Source organism: Chaetodon trifascialis, chromosome 5 (assembly GCF_039877785.1).
Source record: "Chaetodon trifascialis isolate fChaTrf1 chromosome 5, fChaTrf1.hap1, whole genome shotgun sequence".
Taxonomy (NCBI): domain Eukaryota; kingdom Metazoa; phylum Chordata; class Actinopteri; order Chaetodontiformes; family Chaetodontidae; genus Chaetodon; species Chaetodon trifascialis.
Window position 1 is genome coordinate 28,768,385 of NC_092060.1, and position 23,411 is coordinate 28,791,795.

Here is a 23,411-nt window from a genome sequence, read left to right on the forward strand (position 1 = left end):
TGTGAAAAAAGAAAGTTGCTGGGAGGCATAAAGCCAATCATTGATTGCCCCCTCCTCAATGTGCTGATCATTCAGTGGATCAGTGGATGGATTTGATGGCACAGATGCACCAACAACGGTCCAATCAATCCTTATGCTGCGTAAGTACAACATGATGGAGCCTCCAAATGCAAGAATTCCTCCACTGCTGCCAAAAGAAAAACAAAGAAAATGAAGGCAGAGAGCAGAAGTTGGGATTCAGAAGTTTGCCGAATTTACAAAAGAGGACAGATGATTAAGAATTTGTCATAGACAGCATCTAATAAACAGGATAAATATTCCCCGAACTCAAAAACTCATAAAACGGCACAATTTTTCAAGGGAATCTGGGGACTATTATGTCTTTCAGAAAAGGGTATAAATGGTGAAAGCAGTGGAAACCTATTTGCTGTTGATCTTGGCAGGAAATGTTAGAACATACTTACGACACAAAGGAGGCGAGGCGCTAAACTAATGCCTCTGCTGATTTCACAACAGGGAACAATCACGAAGAATTTGATGCAGCTTGTTAGCACTGAACAAAGTTTATAACTCACAAAACTACTCATGTGACAAAGGAGCTTCCTCTTTAGTGTGATTAATAACTGTGGACAATGCTCGTCTGTGTGTGTGTGTGTGTGTCTCACACATGTTCATGTTTATGTGTGTTCATTATGAATTGCTTATGAGCCAATGTGTGATTATTGTGCGTCTGCCTGGAGGATGCTGCCGAGACCTCTGATTTAAGGTCTGAGGGCATCATTTTTTAATGAGCATCGACTGAATGAAGGCACGTTTACTACAAATGTGTGTTTAGTATATTAATGACATGCAAACATTATGTCCACTTCATGAATTGCAGGAATGTTTAAGGTTGTTATGATGTCCTCATGAAACACATTATAGTTTTATTAGTTAAACTATATATAATTTAGAGCTCCAGGCAAAGTCAGGAGGGCCCCTAAAGACGTCACACTCTCACCCACACTGATTGAGTGACGGGGGAAATTTTAGGAAGTGATGATGATGTTTCATTAGCAAATGTGGTGGCAGAATCTAATTAAACAATAATTTGAGATGATTTAAAAAGTTAGCTTTTCAGGTGTCTGAGCACAGAGTGTTGAGAACGGAGCTTCCTCGCCCTTTGACTGCTCGTAAAGTAAAATTAAAAAGGTAGTAACTGTGAAGGGGATTTTCAAATTATAGCTTTCGCATTTTTATCTGCCATTAACTGCTGGCTGGCATCCAAGAGGTGAACATCCTCTCTGACATTACTACCTTATATACACCATGCATAATGTGTCCGAGGCACTCAACACGGAGTCAACTGTTGCCTTTTGGTAATTTATTTTAAATGTGATATGATATCACCTGCACTCAGCACCAAAAAAATATCCGTGGTAATCCAACAGTAAATTTAATGTAGGAGATCACACACACGTACAGCTAATTTCTGAGGAGGGTGACATAACAGGTCCTTTAATGGAACCTTTCAGGAAATAAAACGTAGGAGATAGAAGAAAGGTCAAAGTAAGTTCACTATTGAGAATCAGAGTTCTCAAACGACAGAGAAGTATGAACCGTCCGACGGTGCTTCGGGGTGAGGCGCGCACCCGAGGAGGCGAGGGCACGCGCAGCATCATCTGGAAGAGGCGATAAGAAGCTGAGCGTTAGAGCGCATCAGTGTGGATCAAATGAGGCCATTTAGCGCACAGGTGAGAACCCCGGAAGGATGAACAGAGGTGGGATTGAAACAGAGAGAAAATAAAGAAGAAAGGACAGAATGAGAGAGAGAAAGGAAAGTAAAGGAGAGAAAGGAAGGAACAGAGGAAAGGACATAAGGAGAGCGCATCAGTGGTGGATCATATGGCCAGTGTGTGACACAGAAACACACACAATACACAAAACCACAGCGGGGGGGGGGGGGGGGGGGGGGGGGGGGGGCGGAGAGAGAGCATCACTGTCGGATGCTATAAGGCGCCTAAACCTCCCCGACAAGGACTCAGACGCTCAGAGCTGAAGTTGTTCCCGCATGTGAGAGTGTGACTGTCCGTGAAACCGGCAGACTGAGAGACAGAGCGGCATCTGAAGCTGACTGAAGCGGGAACCACGACTGCGCAGCGGATTTGTGAATGAAGTCAGACTGGAAACATCACTCCAGCTGCGCGAAGGGACTCGATTCACAAGCTGAGGCGGCTGACCCGACAAGCTTCAGATCTGCACATTTTTTTAAATGGAAACTGAATGATAGACTGGAAACCGCGTGACCCCTGCTTTCATTTTAAAGACTTTTGCGTCCCACTGAATGTTGATCGCTGAGGATTCCTTGAGCGTAAATGTTCAGATTATTCTCGTTTGCACCAGAGACAAGTGAATTTACGCAGGTAGACAGCAGGAGTACTCAAAGATGAAACTGTCCTAGTTTCACAGAAATGTCCTGTGATGCCAGGTTTGGAGATTTGGGCGCATAAAAGGACGCGTCGCTCCGGTGCCATTGCGCGCAGTGATGCGCACAGCTCCCCGGTGCGCCTAGTCTGACAGCCGCATGGACGCGGGGAGGAGAGATGCTGAGGGGGCTGCAGCATCCCCGAAAACCAGCCGATATACAAACCAGCAAATGATAAAAAAGTTGAAACTTCTGTAATGTTCTAGTGGAATATAGTCTGTAGTGCACAAGTATTTGTAACAGGAAAGATGATTTATTTAACCGTTTATCTTCATTAGATTAGATTAGATTAGATTAGATTAGATTAGATTAGATTAGATTAGGTTTCTTGTGATGCGGACAAACTGAGGTGCTTCAGAGGAAGCGTCCCACTGAGAAACCCGTTGACCTGGTCATGGGTCGGATCTCTGACCGGCTCCAGGCTCCGTCTCCCTCCCTCTCCATCTCCTCTCAGCGCTCGTGAAGTAGCTCAGTGTTGTCTGCGTAGCTGCTGTGGTGTCAAACGCTCTAAACCAGCGATAATCTCTCGTTAATAACTATTAGCCATAAATGATCTCGAGCATTCAAAGTAAAGAAAAAGCTTTTTTGGCATGACGTCATCATAAAGACTGAGTGTCCATCAGTGCCCAAAAACTCGCGTCTCTGGACCGCCGTGCGTTATGCTGAATGGACCGACCCTCCGCGACCACGACCCGATGCGACTCGTCGGTCCGAGGCACCTTCCGCAACTGATGTCCTTGGAGGACCATGAGCCCACCATGGTGGAGGGGACGCTGGTGCCCCGCAACTCCACGCCGGCAGGGGAGGAGGGGGCTCCGGGTCAGCAGCACCAGTCCTTCCCCTGGGTGGTGACCGTGCTGGCCGGCGTCCTGATCACGACCATCGTGGTGGATGTTATCGGGAACCTGCTGGTCATCGTGTCCGTGTTCAGGAACAGGAAACTCAGGAAAGCAGGTAGAAATGTTGACTCAGAAAAACTCAACAAAATGTGTTAAAAGCTGTTGAAATGATCAGACTTTGCTTGACTGTGTAGTTTTCATCTATATGTTCGCTGTGATGACTCCTTAATATCCACGCGGTCACTGAATGATGAAGATTATCAACAGCAAGTTTATCACCCAACTTTGTCCTATTTTCTGGAGGTTGTGTCATTATGAACTGAGGCTATTCTGTGCTTGCAGCTGTATTTTCTTGTATTCATATAATTTTCTTTGTATACTCATAAAAACTTAATTTTTTTTTTTGTTGTTGTTTTTTTAACTTATTGCATACATTTTATTTTAATTCCCTGCCCTCATATTAGAAGAAATTTAGGGCATCTTCAAAGAGAAATCTCATTATCACTGGATTATAGATACTACTGTTCATTATATACCGCTATCCACTGTATCCTAGGAGACAGTGGAGTCCATTGACGGCAGTCAAAGTGAGCCTCTACACTACCTGCTTATTGACATTGTGAAAATGCAAACTGCAGTTTTTATCACTTCATGGCGCTCTCTCCTCTTAACAGGCAGATCTAGTTGGAGAAGTTGTTTCACTCAGTTCTCTCTAACTTTTCCCGCCTTGGCTTTTCTCTGTCACTGCCATGCTGAGCGACTTCAACAGATTAGCGTCTGATGTCTTTCTCGAGGACACTTTGACAGAATGTCTGGCTGCTGCAGACGATCAGACGTCTGACATGTTGTTATAGTTTTAGAAAAATGCAGCACTGACAGAATATTTGTCACTGTCAGCATCTGTAAACAGCAACAATCCCGACTTTTGCAGCAGCTCTGCAGATTCAGGTCAGGAGATTTCCTATATTAGTTCACAGTGAAGGACTTTTGGACGCTGATAGTAGTGAAGCCATACTTGGTGACTCACTGTAATCAATGAGTAAATCTGATAGCAGCGACAGACTCACAGACTGCTGCGAACTACAAGCCTTCAAGAGCAGCGCTGTGCATAAATAACCCGGCCACTTAGGACCCCGCTAACACACGGATGGAGAAAAAAAATCCATCAAGCTCCTAATTGTTATCTCTCAGTCAGCAGCATGCTGCTGCAGAGCCATCTGAAGTAGAAGACATCACATTAAAAGCACTCAGTGACGACAGGAGCCTGCCTTGCTCTCAAACAACAGTATGCGAATATTGATGAGTTGTTTTGCTCTTTATGATCTTCGCGTTCTTGGAGAGGGGAAGCTGAAGTTCCTGTGAAGCTCCAACATTAACAGTCCAGACAGGAAAATCAATTCACAGCTTTCACCTTCCATATTGTTGGTGTTTGTGAAAGGTCAAACGGTTACCAGGTCAAATCTCAAATCAGCTGGGAGAATGATGAAGGAGGAGCCTGAATGGGCTGCAGTTCAGCGAAAGCACTCAGTCCTGTTTCTGAGCTGATGCGCTCAGATCAACAGGAGGTTGTCTCACGCTGGGAAAGTAACGCTGACCACCAAATGCTGATAGATTTAATGCAGTGAAGCTACCAACATCTGGATGCATAAAGTGTTTCCCATCCAACAGTTCACATTTACACCCTCATGGTCAAAAGCTCTGTCTTCAAAGTCTAAAACAAATCAGCAAAGTTCTGATGTTTTCTGCCACAGTGACAGTTTAATAACCATCAGGTCAGGTTTCATGTTTTTGCAGTGGCTGGTTATCGTTACGTGGCTGCGCAGTGGAAGACATGCATTGGTTTGAAAGATGTGCCGCTGTGGTGCGTTCACATGCTGCTGTCGAGTGTACAGAGCTGCTCTCCAAACTCTTTCCTGTTCTACATCAGGATCATTATTGATCACATGAATCACACACGGTCAGACATGTTTGTAGTTCTGAACAGCTCCTCTGGAGGGAACAGCAGGTGAAGAGCATAGAAAGAAAGAGGTTTATTCCTGCACATTTCCTGGAAGACATTCGTGGTGTTGCCCTCATTCATATCTTCTCACCTCTGTGCAGTTGACCAATCACCATGAAGTGGATGTCAATGGCAGATTGTAGCTTTCAGCAAGTGTTGGGATGCAGTCCACACTAATTCGACATTGGAAAGGTGTGGGTGGAGGAGGTTCCTGAAGCTTTTCATCCATCCGACAGGCAGCTCTGGTGGAGTACTGGAGCCTTCGGGGTGGAGAGAGTGTAGGAAAACATCAGTTATTGTTAGCGAGGAAAACGGTTGCATGCTTCCTCAGCAGTTCTGTGAATGTCAAGTCGGCCTCTCTTTGTTTCTGCGGCCTTTCAAGGAACCTTTTCTATATTTCAGTAAAGGTTAGTACCTCATGTACATCTTTAATTTCACAAATATAAGGACAAAAAAGTACTTGCACGCTGCACAAAAACAAAAGGATCAAGAACTAGACGGCCATGAGCGGCAACGTTTTGTCTTTTTGGATGTGAATGTGCCTCCAGAGGACTGGCTCATCTTTAATTTCACACATCTGCTAATTCTAACATTCCCGGAGATATCGGCTAAGCCTGGGCTAACTTTGTCTGAAATCTGTTGTGTCTGTGTATCAGGACCTTTTCACATTGAAATACAGTCACTGAAATGATGTCGAAACATTGTTCATATGTAGTCAAACTGCCTAAAAAGTGCACTTTTCAGTCATTAGACATCCAGGAGTGCGCAAATGTTCATTCATCAAACCAGTGTAATTGTTGCAACAGGACGTGGATGTCTTGATTGTTGGGTGTTAGATTAAAAATGATCCTGGGTCATGACAGCAGCAGCGGCAAAAAGCAAAGAAACAAGAAGACAGAGTGTGGAGCCGGCAAGTTAATTAACTTCATCTCTATCCGAGCTAACTTTCTGACAGTTTGGAGTGTCTAAATGTGCAGCCTGCGATCATCCGGTCACAGCTGTGCTCCCGAGCTCCACACTTGTCACAATGACAAATTAGCATCGTCATGAATCAATACATAAACAGCCATATCGCGTCGTCCCCCTCAGCTCATCAAAGCCGTCCTATACGCATCAGTCAAGGAAGTCACTCGCTTCCAGCTTTTCCATCAATCTGGTAGATCCCTGGAATCCCTGAGTGAAAACGTAACGATTGAAGGTGGAGAACTGGATGAATTGCTCACCGCTCTCATTTATTCTCCTCGCCGCCTCCCCATTCATCCGATCTCCCCTCCTGTCCTCTCTTATCTCCTTTTCTACCCACCTCTCCCTTTTCTTCGGTCACCCCATCTTCTCGACTCTCGTCTCAATTCATCTCCTGCCTTTCTAATTCTCCCCTCTCCGATCCTGCCTTTCCATTTGATTCATTCCTTTAGACTTCTCCTCACCTTTCCTCGGCACCTTCGCCTTTCTCCCGTTTCAAGCACTCTTAATTACTCCTCTCTGCCCTCCTCTCTGCCCTGTCAGGGCTCCCATCTCTCCGATTCCCTTCTCTAAATTCCTGCCCTTTCTCTTCTCTCACCAGTAAAATATTCTCCTCTTTTTGCTTTTTTCTTTCCTTCCTTCCATCGATCACCTCCTCTCTCCATCTGCCCTGTTAGAGACACATTAGCTGATCATTAGCAAAGTCCTGTCACAGTTCATTATGTCAGCAGATCAACACAAAACCGGCAGATTACCTTCATTCATAACCTGCACGGACTCAATACACCTGCTCTGCCTGCAAATATCACCTGTAAATAGAAATGTGTCGGTGCATTTTGAGAGAGCGGTTTTATGGAAATAGCTGTAATTGTTTACATCTAAAAAAGCAATTATCATGTCAATACAGGGCATGTATTTTCCCGTTTGACTGCTTGGTGGAATTGCAGTATTATGTTTTCCCATTGCCGGTTCCTGGCTGATTGCCCAGACTCACGGAAATAAACTAATTTGTTGCTCCTGAAATGACAAAAACTGTGACCAGCTGGAAATCAATTTGCCGAAGCATGAATGAGTCGGTTTTCATTGATCTCAAGGCCGGTAGATCAGCGGTTCTCAACCTTTTCAGAGCCAGACGACAGTCCCACCTGGACAGCCTAATCCACAGCAGACCAGGCTGGTGATGAACTCTAAATGTCACTCAGATCCATTCATGAACTTGCATTTTAAACTCATCTGGTCTTCATTAGTGCTGCTGATTATCCGGTCTTAATTGTTAAAGTTTAGTGGCGTCCAGACTCCTGTGGTAAAAGGCCAAACTGCACGAGATGATCAGGCTGACTGAAGGGCGGCAAAACTCAGAAACTCAAATTCAGTGGAGTTTTCATGTGGCAAAATCACTGGATTTCTACTTTTTAAAGACGAATTATGGGACATTTATTACAGAACACAGTCTCATCTTCAGGAACATCTGTATTGGCATCAAAGCTGAGTCCAGATACACAAAGCAAATACTCTGTCCATGTACAGTCTGACAGTACAGTGAGTATCTGTGATGCAGGCCTGGCTCTAGACAACAGGGGATCCATCTATAGGGGCCCTTCTGACTTTGCCTGGAGCCAGAAACTGTCAACTAAAACTATAAACTATATGGAGCTTAACAATATAAAATTATTGCTTGTTTTATGAGGACATGATAGCTCTTTGGTATTGTAGCCTTCAACCACAGCGTGGACAGCGTGGAAGAGCACGCCTACAATCTACACAGTGGACATAATGTTTGCATGGCATTAATACATAAAACACACACTTGTAGTACGTGTGCCTTCCCTCAGTCAGCGCTCATTAAAAAATGATGCCCTCAGACCTTCAACCAGAGGTCTCAGCAGACACACAGAAAGCACACATAGGCTCACAAGCAATACAGAATGAAAGCAGCACACATAATTATCGCTGTTTGATGTGTTGTCGGCTGTAATAACCACATGAAATCTGAAGAGTACTGGACCTGAAATATACTGCATTGCCACCCAGAGGAGAACACACCAGAGTAATACATTAAATTATTTCTTTGTGTGTGTGAAACGTGTTGCCTCAGTATGGTCTGAAAGAAGTAAAATTCCCCAGATTCCCTTGAAAAATCAAATTGTTTTATGAGTTGTTGAGTTTGGGGGATGTTTATCACCTTCGTGAAACGCTGCCTATGACAAATTCTTAATTATTTGACCTCTCTTGTAAATTCGGCAAATACCTGAATCCCAACTCCTGCTCTCTGCCTTCGTTTTCTTCTCTTTCTTTTGACAGCGGTGCAAGGATGCTCCTCTTTTGAGGGTCCATCGTATTGTATTTAAGCAGCACAAAGAGTGATTGGATAGTTACCAACAAATCCATCTACTGATTCAGTGAATGATCAATACATTGAAAGAAGAAGAAGAAGAAGAAGAAGAAGAAGAAGAAGAATCTGTGGGGCTCTAAGCAGCTGCGTATTCAGCGTACAGGATGAGTCGCGGCAAATTTACCAATTCCACTATGGGGAACGGATGACTCTGATTGGCTTACCCTGATATTCTTAGCCTAACATTAACCAATCAATGGTGGGGGGTATTTAAGGGTTAACACGGGGAGAACATGCAAACTCCACACAGAGAGGCCCCTTTTTTCCTCGAGCAGCAGGCACCGAAGACATGGACACGCCACCAGCGCCCACAGCGGGATTCGAACTGGGGACCTTCTAGCTGTGAGGCGACAGTGTTACCACTTGTGCCACCGTGCCCCTGTAGACATTCCTGTGCGTCCTCATGTATGTGCACAACACGCACAGCGAGCCACTTACGGAAACATGCCTCCACAGTGTTACTGATGGTCATAAACTTCTGTTTGGTGGCGGCTTGGCATGAAAAATTGTTTTAAGCCTGAAGCCGAATGACTTTTCTCTCCATGTAGGACCATAAATAACCTCAGATCTAATTAATCTGCCCTAAAAGAACAAGATAATACATCATCTTCAAGTCTGCGGTACATCAAATACCTACATGTCACATGATAAATGTCAGCAGTCCCACACAGATGGAGTTTGGTCTGTTTTAAGCGTGGGATGGAGGGTGGTGTCACTCTCTGCATCATGAGAAGTGAAGCTGAGCAGATGGCTGTTCTCTGGGTGTCACACTGAATCCCAAACCAACCGGTCTGACAGCTGGAAACCAGCAGGAACAGGGGTCTGCTCTGAAATATCACCCACTGAGGGGATTTACTCACGATTCTTCTTTGACCTTCTTCTTCACCACAGTTCACTCTGAGGAGCTCGACGAGCCTGAAGCTGCCAACTAATGAAAGTGATGTGAACGAGGAACTCTGAAACTGATCTTCACCACTTTGACACCAGATTGTGAACAAACATGAGCAAATGTTTCAGGTTTTATAGCTGAATCTGAAACCAAAATCTTTCCATCAAACACTGGCCCTTTCAAAGCTCTTATCAAATCTATGTAGCTTTAATTCAACATTTTAAGACATAAAGAACTTGACATAACTCAGCTTTAATTGAGATCTCAACAACAGTTTTCAATGGTAACCTCAATAATGTTCAAAACCAGCAGACTGAGACAAAACAATGAATTATTCAACTAATAGACCCATTAATGATGATGGAAATAATAATTAGACCTTTGAAAGTTGTCAGAGGACAGCAGATGATGCCAAACTCAAGAGCTACGTAGAAACTTCTCTCCTGGAAATTACTTTAATATAGTGCTATGTTTGAAGTTTGACGGTTGGAGACTTTGCACGCAGGTTATTATGACCCATATTTATGCATATATTTAGGCAGCGACCTCTAATGGCCGTAATAAGTATGATGGGAGCAAAGGAGGAAGTCTGGTGTTGCAGTATAAAGAGCAAGAAAGTCCACATATGGAGAGTTGTTGGTGATGGATGTCATGCTATGAGTCATCAGCCTGTTCAGCCCTTTAGTTATGAGGACGTGTTGGTGTTTCATACTGAAATGGATGGAAATCACAGGTGTGCAGGTGTGAATACAGGTGGATGGTGGGCGCCTAACACAACCATAAAAAGTGCTTTAGTCACTGTCACTTTCCAGATATGTTAAATAATAAAGTTTCCCAATTACAGTGTGCTGATAAAACACATAAAATAAGCAGCACCGGGATCCTTTCAAATGGAATTACTATCACAAATTAGTTTAGTTTATAGTTTAAACATCATTTCGAGGAGAAAGGGTTGCAAATCTCCGCTGTGGTGAAATCAACGTGTCTGCTTTCAGTCTGTCATTGCTTTGCTAAAACCCCTCTCAGTATGCTGTTTCCAGCAGAGGTTAGGAGGCATGGTGTGAAGAGGTGTGCCCTGAAGTAAAAGTGCTGCATTTAACTGGATTGTAGAGAAAGTACAGATCAGCTGAGAGGTGGATTACGGTGTCTCTAAGAAAGCTCTGACAGTTTTTGGTCTGGACTGTTAGAATTCATTGTTACGGCCGTGAATTCAAGCTGACTTCACCTGCCGTCAAAACTTTGAGAAGCCACCTTTCATGACTGCAAAGGCGGCAGTGGATGCTCAAAAGACAGATGTTTGGTGGAGCAGAGTCACCAGACAACAGCCAGCTCTTTCAAACTGGAGCCAGCCGTCAGGGCTGAAGGCTTTTGTGTCTGTAAAACCGGCTTCAGCTGCTAACCCGCAGCAGAGCACTTATCGCTTATCAATACAGCAGCATTTTAATTCTATTTCTCCATTTCTCTTATTATGAGCTTCATTTCATACATGGAAGGTCTGGCAGAGTTCATTTCCTCTTGTCATCCCACTGCATGAATCCGTCTTGTTAACTATAGATTTTAAGGGAATATGAGGAGTGCAATGTAATGACTACACATCATTAAACCTTTACAGCTTCAGTAATGGGTGACTGCACTGCCTGAGCAAGGTCACAGCTGGCCAGCAGGCGACAGGAATATTTATGGAAGCTCTCCTCTGGGTTTTCAGATAGCACACCTTTAAAAAACGCCATGTGCGTTAAAGCAAGGATGGACGAACGCGTCGCGGAGGGCTGACAGCATTGTTGTTGCTTCAGCTAATCGCTGCACAACATGACTTCAGTGACTGGCTCATCCTCAGTCTATGAGGAACAAAACTCTGTCGGGCTTCATTCGTGAACATGTTCAAACAAAGTGCTGCTGTTTCACTTAAGAAGTCGATCAATAAGACACAGCACAGGTCAGTAACAGCACCTTCCCGGTCCTTAACTCTCAACTTAAATATTTAGAACGAATCCAAACTAACGCTGACAGTGTGTCTTGTTCTGCAGACGTTTTTTTTGATGAGTGATTGTGGCAATGTGACACTTACAGTGCACTTCCTGTGCCACCTCATCCTGCTGAATGCTTTGAATGTGAAGCAGCAGGAAATGTTACGTTACAGCTGTGAGATGGCTGTAGGAGAGTGAGCAGTAAAGAGGGAGGCTGTCATCACTTACCGGGCTGCACGCTGCATCACTCCTGTGAACCTGCTCAAACTGGCGATCTGAATCCAGCACCTGAGTGGCGGACCCCCCCACCGCCAACAAAAACTACTATAACAGAAGGAATTACTGAACACATTGAGTCGTCTCTCCAGACGAAACATGACCACAAATATGAATAAAAATTATTTGATTTTATGAAAATATCATGATAATTTAATTTTTTTACGTAGATGCAGAACAACCTGTGCAGGTGTGTCGGCCTGTTGTTTCCGCCTTCGTTGCACATCACCAGGTTTATTGCTGGCAGTATGCAGGAACATTTTTGACAAACTGTAAAGCAGTGACAGCTGAAACAAAGCTCAGGTGGATCCATGTGGAGCCGATAAGAAATATATTAGTTGGAGGAGATCAGGGGAGGCCTGGTGCGTTAGCTGCAGGTCCTTAAATGGTTTCCTCACTTGTTTTAAGGGACTGATTTACGTGTTTAGTAAATGTTGAGATGTTTTAATAGTGTTTTGCATCTGTATTGATTTGACCGGGATCATAAATGGCTGCGTAACGGTTGCTTTGGTGCTGTTTGAGGGTGATGTCATTACAGAAGCAAAGAGCCATCCATTAAGAGTGGCTGTTTGATTCCCATCAGTCACCTGCACACAGCACAGGTGTGTGCGCAGGTCCTGGGGAACTGATGGCTTTCTGGGAAGGAGCTGCTTTGAAATAGAGCTGGTAACAGGTCAGAGATATTCCTCTCTCCAGAGTCTACTCTGAAGCTGGCAGAAAGCTTTTTCACATCACACCCTCTGGGACGGGTCTCATCAACAGGACAGACCTAATCTGGAAACGCTGCCATTGCCACAGGCGCAATTTAAGGAATGTAATTGTTCTTCTTTCTTGTTCTTTTATGCCTCTCTGGTCTTATTTTATTGTGACATACACTATATTAGAGTAGGAAGAAAGGGTCTCACACTCCAGCTCCATTTGCATTCCTCTTTAATTCAGACCTGTTTCGGCCCTCAGGTCTTCTGTAACATCAGCCGTCATAGTGGGACGCAGGCGCTGGTATGTTGTATAGGCTTATATCTCTCTAACACCTCTGATGGTGATAATCATGTTCCACCATTAGGAGAGGAACGACATGAGACTAAACTGCTTTATCTAAATATCCAATAATTGGAGGGACACTGCAGAAAAGACTCTGAGTCACATTCAGTGCAGCTGCTGGGAGGATGGATCCATCTGTGATCCTCCTGGACAGGAAAACATTCAATTACCTCGACTTAAGGGGAAGTGATACCTTCTCAGTTTCATCCCAGAGATGAAACAGGATGATTCACTTCAACAAAATGTGCTGCTGTTGCTGTATAATTCATGTTTTTGGCATCTGATAGTTCATCTGTGTTCAGCAACGTGAATCTTCAGCGCTCTTCTCGTCTTTCCAACATGTGACTTCTCACAAGGGCAAGTGAGGAGATAAATGACCGGCTTAGTGTGACATGACTCCTTCAAGGGGACTCTACCTGCGTGAGGACGTTTAACACTGACTACAACCACCACAGGGGAGGTTTGGTGCTCACGTAGCTTGAGCAGGTACTAACTGAGGAGAAGATGAGTGAGTCATTGAAGGTTTATTTAACAGATCGGATCCATATCTGTCTTTTATTGTATCAGCAGCGTCACTCAGGACAGATTTCCTGTGTCCTCTTTCCATTTCACTCGTGTTCCTGTCAAAATCATGAGCTTTCTGGCACATACTTTATATTAAAATGCTATATTAAAACTGTTGACATTGTATTTTGGACGGAGACATTATTCACAAATGTCTGATATTATGAATGAGGTTACATTCACATCCATTGTATCGGGGAGGCGGTGCACCTTTTGGCCGGGGGTGACTCATGAGACATGTTAGTTAAACCCTCGATCCTCCGAGAGCAAAAGAGAGATGTTAAGACAACAGCAACAGGTGGCAGGAAGCTTAACAACCCAGCCAACGTCTGCTGCATTGTGAAGGCATGCGCTCCGCTGCGGCGTATGACATGAAGTCACGGCCTCCCTTTCCCCCTGACACCATGTCTGACGAGCTCGACCCGATCCCGACCACCTGCCCGACCTCATCCTGCAGCAGCACACCTGCCCGAGGATTCAGCCGCTCCGGTGAGCTGCCAAGGCACCATGATTTATTCTATCTAATTTTCTTTAACCGCTCGGATGCTTTATCATTTCATGTATTCTGTCTGTTTGTATTTTCAGCGCTGGTGAGGACGTGGCTGCTGCTGGAGGCAGTCGGGACACAACAAGCCGTCTCATCTTTAACCTCACACCCTCAGATCTTGACTCTGGAAATAAATTTGCTTCACAGATTTCTCTGCTGCGTTCGTTTCTGTCCTGAGAGCGAAGTACAGAATGTCCAGTTTAAAGCGCTGCAGCTTAACACACGTTAAAATGGAGCTCTATGCCTTCCCGAATCTGCTTTGACTGTCAAACACTCACCTCCTGTAAGCTTGAAGAGCAGCCGCACAGAGTTTGGAGTTTTGTGGATTAGGGAGGCTGTTGTCAGCTTGGATTCATGGCAGGTACGACGGATTCAACTGGTGAAATCACTTATATTTACAAGTTAGAGTATCAGCCCTGGTGAGGAAAACTGGCTGTCTTGAGTCTGGTTGTTTGCTTATTGAGGAAGGAACTGCTTGACTGACATGCAGAGGAGCCAATCAGTGACCTACAATCCACACTGTGACCCATGACTGGCTCATCAGCTCTGCCAATGATTGCAGACTTTGTCATGTCAGGGTTGAACATTGAGCACAATTTGAGCTTAATTATTTAAAATAATGGACTTTGGCTGATATGCATACAGTATTTTGTTATAACATTAATGTGGCACTCTGTGACAGAAATGCTGCAATTTGTGGTCTTTCCGTGTCATTTTGTGCAAATAAAAAGGAGACCTTTACACACTTTTTTACCACAAGATGACAGCATATTCTGTTGGCTAGCTGTCAACGTTTGCAGCAAAGATGAACTTTGACCAGAAGGGCTGCCAGCTGGAGCTGCAAAAAAACAGGAAACACATCCTTGAAGGAGTCACAGAGGAGTGAATATTTGCAGGAAGTGATACGGGTGCGGCTGAGCGTTAGTGTACAGAGACTGATGCATGCACCTGCTCAGTTTGGAGCAGAAGTTTTGTATTTGTACATGTTTAAGCAAATAAATGAGCAAATGTGGGACAGACTAAGCGTGTTTGGAGAAGTGGACTTCTGCCAGAAAACTGATCATAAAATAAAAAAGTCAATTCAGTTCACTGTGATTGAGAGTTCAATATGCAAAATATAGATTTTTTGGGAGTGAATATCTCTTGAAACGCAAATAAAATGCGAAGAGGCACGAGCCTCCTGGGTTATCTGAAGCTTCTCATTAGTTTTGTCAGTGTCCTCCCGTCTAACAATCACTGATTAGCAAAGAGGTCCATTTATCGAAGGCAAAGGTTTCAGTGGCTGGTTCATTCTCACATTGTTCAGCGTCATTTTTAGGCTCTCTGCTGGTGTTTGATGACCTGGGATGAGAACATGTTTCATATGTTCACAGCTTGTTTCTGTTGCCTTCAAGTGCCTTCCAAAAAAATCAGCTATTGCAGGTTTAAATGTTTTGAGGCTTCAAACAACATCCATCCATTATCTATACCGCCTATCCCTTTCGGGGTTGCGGGGGGCTGGAGCCTATCCCAGCTACAATGGGCGAGAGGCGGGGTACACCCTGAACCGGTCGCCAGCCGACTGCAGGGCCACATGTAAGGACAAACAAACATTCACACTCACGGACAATTTAGAGTCATCAATTAACCTAATGAGCATGTTTTTGGTCTGTGGGAGGAAGCCGGAGTACCCGGAGAGAACCCACGCATGCACGGGAAGAACATGCAAAATTCACACAGAAAGGCCCCGCCTGACCCGGGGATCGAACCGGCAACCTTCTTGCTGTGAGGCACGCGCACTACCTGCTGTGCCACCGTGCAGCCCGCTTCAAACAACATTTTATTAAAAACACAGAAAAGAGTTTGTAGGAAGTCAGAAGGTTGTTGGAGGGGGATTTGAACTTGTGACCTCAGCATTTCTTAAATCCTGCTCCAGCCCTGAATATGACCCTCTGATTATTCCCAACATCAGTTTTATAACCTCCAACTCTGTGTCTTTACAATATTTCAGTATGATCCAGAAACGTCAGCTGAAGGTTGAGCCGGGCAAAGTGTCTATTTTTTCCTCCGAACTGCAGCTCGATATCTTTGTGTCTGTGGGTGACAGCGGCGTTTGCTGGCGTACTTGAACAAGCAGCAGCAGTCAGAGCTGCTGTCAGGATCACACGCCAGCGGCGGCGGTGGCGGCGCTGAACACACTCACACCGCTGAGAGAAACAAACTGAAGACAGAATCTCAGTTCAGAAGAGACGCTGCGGTGACGAGAAGCTCCATCACGCTGCCGTCTGTCTGTCTGTCTGTTTGGGACATGCTGTTACAGTAACTCAAGAACAACAGACCGTAGGAACTTTACAAAGTCCGCAGCGCCTCAAACTCCACACAGGAGCTGATCTGATTAGACTTCGGAAGCTGCATAAATTTGCATTTCAATGTGGAAAAAACCAATGTCTTTGAAACGACTGTAACTTCTCAGTGCGTTCAAGAGGCAGAGTTCAGACCACACTGATAGAAATCTTTGCTCATCATTTGTCTTAATGAGCAGGCTAATTAGCATAACTGGCTGCCTTTAATTGATCAGTGCGAGCTCCGGCGCCTCTTGTTGTCTGATTGGGTTTTGTGGGGACGGTGAAGTGATGTTGCATGCCTGAAAGCATCTGCTGCGATACATGATGAGAGCATCTAGGATTAAAGGTCCGCCGTCAAGCTTTCTTGTAAACAACCTAAGTCATGTTTACATTCAGCGTCTGTCACCAAACCTCACCGCGTGCATCGTCGAGCGCTAACAAACGTGCCGAGTGCATTTCCTTCCTCAGGAAACATTTGCTAAGCCGATTTTGTAAGTATTCCAGCATTGTTAACGTCCACATTTGCTTCCTCTTCTTTGACTTTGCTGGCTCATTACTGCCCCCGCAGGTCAGGTGTCAGGAAACGTGCACTGCGTCACCTCATGTGCAAGAGTGTTTACAATGACGACGTGCAGCCGCTTTAAACCCTGCAGAAGTTAAAGACTTCACAACTGAAAGCTTTTTCTGTGAACACTGTGCTTTTCATTATTATTGTCCTTTAAATTGAGTATTTTTTATATTGTTTTATAATGAATTGCCTTACAGTAAAGAATTTTATTGCATTTTCCACCACTGCTCACTTCAGATAGACTGCATACTGATATGGAAATATACATTAAATGTGCGCCAAGGGCATGCCATCAGCTGAAGCACCTTTGTGTACCAAGAATCTACATGTTTACAGCGTGAATGGCTCTAATGAGGCTGACTCTGGACGTGTTAATATCTTCCTCAATCACTGACCTACGCCGAGGCTCGAACCTTTGCCCTGGCAGCGTTTGCTTTCCTGACTCATTAACATATGGCTTCAGTACACACAAAGGAGGAATAATATAGAGAATAGTTGCAAGCGGAGCAATAAAGACAGAACCACAGACTAATACATATTGGCCAGCAGGTTAACAAGTCCCCTGTCTCCGACCCACAGCAGCCTTCTGCGACGTGCTGGAGACAAAGCGCTGTTGTCCAGAATAATAACGATGAAGCTTCTGAATAATGAAGACGGAGTCGGAGTGTGATAAATACTGACTGCTGCCGCGCAGGTTAGCAGGTAGAACAAAGTATTAGCTCTGCCAGAGTTAACGATCACGCTCTTCTGGGTGTGAAGATGTATGCGACTTGACAAAAGCCTCCACTGAAACACATCAGCTGCAGCAGCTGCAGAGTGATGAGGCACAGCTCTCAGCCTCTGGAGGCTTTCAGCCCAGCTTCCCTCCAAGTTCCAGATCACAAGCTCAGTTTGTAAGTGAGAGCTGAGTGGGGCGTCCGCTGAGGACCTGAAGTGTACAATTTGATTTAAATGCATCATTTGCATTTATGTCAAGTTGTACAAACGTCCTAGTCTGGCTTCTTGCCAGCAGGGTGTTACAGCGACGGGGGAATGATAACGTGAGAGGATTTGCTGTTGGTGCAAGAGATCAATAAACAGGGACAATAAAACAGTCTGATTTACCTCTGTGTCTATAAATCTACAGCATAAGTGTATCTAGTGACCTTCTGCAGGTAGTTTTATCTGCCCAGGTTTTGAGGGATTTCTGTTTCCGCCTCAAGACAACGAGGAAATGAGTATAAACTCCTTTATTCACTAAAGGGCTGAACACAGACATCAGCCCTTTGTTTGTGGACTACCGTCTGGAAGTCTCTGCATTTTGTCCGCCGCCATGTTGGTTTTGGCTAGCAAACAACAGGCTTTAAAAAAACACAGTGTGGAAGAGTCAAAGACAAAGACATGGACGACGCTCAAAGACAAGTTCACAGCTATTTGAATGAACTTCTTTTTACCTCGTTTTTAAAGGAAATGACCCCACAAACTGGAAGAAACTGCTGTTTGACTAATCCATACACTTCCAACATGACTTCCAACACCATTCATGTTGTCTCTGTTCATTTTCTCAAGTTTCATTATGAATATCTTCCACCCCATCCCAAATTTTCACCTGATGGTGGCGCTAGAAGAAAGGTCAGAGGACCATAAAAGTTCTTACATTCAACTTTCCCTGACTTTGGACGTTTTTATCCATAGAAAAGTTTTACACGAAAAGGGACAGAAAGAGGAGGTTCCAATAGAAAGAATTAAAATCAGCAACAGCAGCTCAGCTTGAGGGAAAACCTTCAGAAAAAAAAAAAACTTTACTCAAAAGGAAACACCTGAATGGGAGACTGAACTGATTTCATTAGCGATAGAGGTAAATATATGAGAGATAAAAACCTGCCTGCCATACTGGAGCAGGACAGACAGGACGGTTTCATAAAGGGACTGTGGTACAATGGCTGAAATGCTGAGGAAATGTAATTGAAATGCAGCACGGTTCACCCGGGGCGGCAGGTAAATGTTAAACTCCTAAATCAGGCCCTCCAACTCCATTTCCCCGTGTGGGAGACCTTTACAGCACATCAGCAGGGTGGGATTTTTTTTATTGTCATAGAAAACAGCATTCGGTTGAGCAAAGAGGCGAAAAGCTGGAATAGAAGGGAAGCCACCTCCGCTGTGACTGGCATGCAGACCGGTGTTTACTCCCCTCCTCACCCTCAACAAAGGCTCATCATGACGAGCCTTTTTTTTGGATGAGGCGTTCGAGTGTGTGAGAGCTGCCTGAAGTGGTTCGAGTGGAGTTTGTTGGACCGAGTGTGTGCAGGACAGTTGTGTTCATTATCCCGTAATGATGCTGGAGACATTTAAGCGGCGGTGACGAGATTTGGAGAGCTTAATGATCCAGATGCCATTAAAGTTAAGTTGAAGGGGAATGTGATGCGACTGGGACTTTATGGGTTCGCCTGTTTGTTTCAGACTATTTTTATCTGCTGCTTTTCCTTCAGTGACGTCCTGCTCTGTTCTTCCAAACCTCGATGTTCCCTGTTTTGCTTTTGTTTGCTGTTTTTCTGACAGCACTGGCTTCTTTCTTGTCATGTTGTTTTTACATTTGTTGGCTCCAGATCTTCTGTCTGTCTCTCTCTTTCTCTTACTCGAAATGCCAGAAAGGATCCCACTCAGTTCAGCTCTAAACATGCCCCATCTTCCCCTTAAACTATTGGCAATTTCATCTCATAAATGAATGCAATCATCGAAAATGTTCCTAAATCCTTATTTTTGTCAGTTTTGTGAAATAAGCTGCAGTTTGTATCTATAGACCAGTGTGATCCTTGAATAACGGGACTGCAGGTGCTCATGGTCGAGGCTGAAAGCAGCATCGAAGTGTACAGTCGCCAATCAGACACATGATCCTGAGTGTTTCCAAGGCTTCTTCACCTTTCACAGCCCATGTGTTCATGTTCTACCTGCTCATGACCCGTCTGTCTGCCCTCATGTCCGCAGGAAACGCCTTCGTGGTGAGCCTCGCCCTGGCCGACTTGGTAGTCGCCATCTATCCCTACCCGCTGGTCCTGACGGCCATTTTCCACGATGGCTGGATCGCCGGCTACATCCACTGTCAGATCAGCGGCTTCCTCATGGGCCTCAGCGTCATCGGCTCCATCTTCAACATCACGGGCATCGCCATCAACCGCTACTGCTACATCTGCCACAGCCTCAAGTACGACAAACTGTTCTCCAACAGCAACACCATGTGCTACGTCGTGCTCGTCTGGGCGCTCACCATCCTCGCCATCGTGCCCAACTGGTTTGTGGAGTCGCTGCAGTACGACCCGCGGGTGTACTCCTGCACCTTCGCCCAGTCTGTGAGCTCGCTGTACACCATCACAGTGGTGGTGGTGCACTTCATCCTGCCGATCGGCATCGTCACCTACTGTTACCTGCGTATCTGGATCCTCGTCATCCAGGTGAGGCGGAGGGTCAAGCCGGACTCGCGGCCAAAGATCAAGCCACACGACCTCCGCAACTTCCTCACCATGTTCGTGGTGTTTGTGCTCTTCGCCGTCTGCTGGGCGCCGCTCAACCTGATCGGCCTGGCGGTGGCGCTGGATTCCAGGCTGAGCCGGGCGATACCAGAGTGGCTGTTCACGGCCAGCTACTTCATGGCGTACTTCAACAGCTGCCTCAATGCCGTCGTCTACGGTGTCCTGAACCACAACTTCAGGAAGGAGTACAAGAGGATCGTCCTGATCATCTTCAAGTTTCACTGCTGAGACGAGTCACGAGGGGAGGGCGGAGGTAAAGAGCGGGGGTGTTTTTAACGTTCGTGACATGAAAAAGCTATTAAAAAGCGATGAAAAAGAAGAACGTGACCTTGACAAGGAGAGGAAAACAGTGCTAATGAAAGGGAAAGAAAACAAATAAAAGTACTGTAGAAAGATGAAAGTGAGAAAAATAGGAGAACTTTAATAGCTGGAGGTGTGGAGGAGGAGAGGTGGAGGGTGGAGAAGGAGTGAAATAAATGATGCCACACTGAGAGTTATCAGTGATGCCTTCAGGGAAATCAAGAGACTTAAAAAATAGAGAGAGAGGGAGGCAGACCAGCGCCGGGGAGTCACTCTTTAAACTTAGTAATGTGTTTTATCACAACTTTCTTTGATAATGAAAATAAATTGTTACTCACGTTTTTACCAACTTCAGTCCTTAATTCGATGTTGGATTATTTAAACGTTGTGATTGTCTTCTTCCCTCTGATTCATTTGGATGCACAGAATCTACTGTGAACCGATTTCAAGGCAGAAATACTGTGATTGTCTTTGAGAGGACAATGGACGTCAACGTTGATTGTTCACAGAAAGAAAATCTGACCAACGCCGCTCAAAACGAAGAGTGTTTCATCAAATGAAGGAGATGTTTGAACTGGTGCTTTTTGGGAATATTGAGGGGAGTGATACACGTTTGAATTAAATGATCAGAGGTGCTTCACACCTGTCAGACTTCTCGGCTAAAGTCCTGTTCGTTTACAGTAATTATTTCAATGTTTTAAATTTGACATTGATGATTTTTTGGAGTAACAAGCCAAACAAAGAAAGAAAAAGACTTGAGGACAAAAGACAGATGTTAACAGCTGCAGAGTCACAGATGGGATTTTTTGCTCCCAGCAAAACCTGCAACCTGCTGACTCGTGACTTGACTTGAACCACAGCAGTTTGGACTTTAAATGACTTGACAGCATTTCCAACTCTGATGACAACATTTCTCATTGAAACTCACACAGGAGTGATCTCAGAAGTTTTTCCTGTTGTGGAAACTCTGAAGCAGATTATTGGCATGAAAATATCTGAAATCTTCAGACTCTGACCACGAAAGAGTTGAACGTGGCTCAATGAAATTCAACATCAGCTGTGCATCGGCAAGTCAGATACATGCAGGTTTGATATCCTGTCTTATGGTTGTAAAAACTGCATCAGTCTGGACTTCCTGGATAGTAATTACTCCCCTCATTTGTTGCTGTATCAGTAACGCAGCCACGAGCTGAAAATGTCGTGAATGGAAACGTTACATTAACAGTTTTGAACATGAAACGTATTGAAAAAGTTTGTTATTATTGTGATTATTTCTAATTATTTGTGTAACTCTGCTGTTAAAGAAGTTTAAATCATTTTAGCTGTGGTGATGGCGGCCAGAGTGACTTTATGACTGAATGAATTTAGGACTTGGACTTGACGTTTGGAGCTTGTGAAAAAAGTTGTTTCTGCAGGTTTTCCTCTCTGGTGAACGCTGTTGATTGGTTTATCCTCTGGAACTGTCTCACCTCCTCACATCATCGCGTTCTTCTACCTGGGACAAGAACAGGTGGGATGGACGCTCCACCTGTCCCACATCCTCTAATCCGCTCAGACGACATGTTGAGGGTGTTTTCTCACATGTGGACGAGTCTGTGCGAGAGACGCTTCAGAGAAGAAAACCACAGTGAAAAAAAAAGACAAAGCACGGTGTCTCTGCCATTCAGAAGCAATACTGTGTGCACTTTCACTTCGAACTCGTCCCCACACATAAAAACTGCTCAGCACACACACACACTTCATTGTCACATCACACACCCTCTCAGCAGTGAGTGTATTTACACTTCACTTCTGAAGATCAAACATGAGAATGACAAAAGAAAAAAAAGGATGTGGAAATGAGTCCTGAAGATTTGGTCGCTCTGAACAGTTTTCTGACCACATCACTGTGTTTCACACTCCTGGAAAGTGGAGGATGAATGTTGCATATGTATGTATGAATAAGCAGGGTGTTGCTGCTGTGATCATCTGCCTGTGCTTCAGTCCCATTTTAATGAGCTCGCTGTGTGTGTGTGTGTGTGTGTGTGTGTGTGTGTGTGTGTGTGTGTGCGCGTGTGTGTGTGTGTGTGTGTGGATCAGGCTGTTCTTGGACCAGTTCTTTACAGGCCCGGCTGTGGGAGGTCCTGTGAGTGTGTAAGTCTTTGTTTCATTTTGTGCCAAAATGTTGCTGGTTCCAAACCCAGGGAGGGTCTATGGGGGGATTTAAAGTGAAATTCTCTCTCGTGGTTCGGTACCCGGTGGGCATCAGCTGGATGGTTTTTAGCTCGAGCAGCATCGAGACGTCCAATCAGAGTATGAGACATACGCTGAATTTAGGGGAGAGCTTTAAAGGTGCTGCTTGGTGGATTTTGCTACCTAGGTGGGTTGTTACCGTTAAAGTCTTTATGCTAAGCTAAGCTAATGGGTTGCGGGTTGTAGCATCATATTTGCATATTTCTCAAAGTGTCAGACTATTCCTTTGACTGATGGGCCAAATGACTCATGACATTCTGGGAAATAAGTTTATTTGCTTCCATGGCGAGAGTTAGATGAGTAGATCAACACCGCTCTGACGTCTGATGTGAAGCGTGAGACTGGAGCCGGGAGGTGAATAGCTTAGCTGAGCGTACAGACTGGAAGCTGAGGAGAACGGCTAGCCTGACTCTGTCTAAAGATGCAGAGCATTAGGTGCCGTCGGACAATTTTTATTCAGTTAGCCAGGCTAACTGAATCCCCCTGCTTCCAGTCGTTATGCTAAGCTAACCTGAGCTAAGCTAACAGACTCATGTTTCT

The 23,411-nt window shown here is 44.8% G+C and overlaps 1 protein-coding gene across 1 annotated transcript; it reads left to right on the forward strand.

Moving 5' to 3' along the window:
• Positions 1–2,860: 2,860 nt before the first annotated feature.
• Positions 2,861–21,430, forward strand: mtnr1al (melatonin receptor type 1A like). Its single transcript, XM_070962540.1, has 2 exons — positions 2,861–3,418; positions 19,798–21,430. Exons 1-2 carry the CDS (start codon positions 3,124–3,126, stop codon positions 20,565–20,567), a joined length of 1,065 nt encoding a protein of 354 aa, XP_070818641.1. The 5' UTR covers positions 2,861–3,123; the 3' UTR covers positions 20,568–21,430.
• Positions 21,431–23,411: the final 1,981 nt, after the last annotated feature.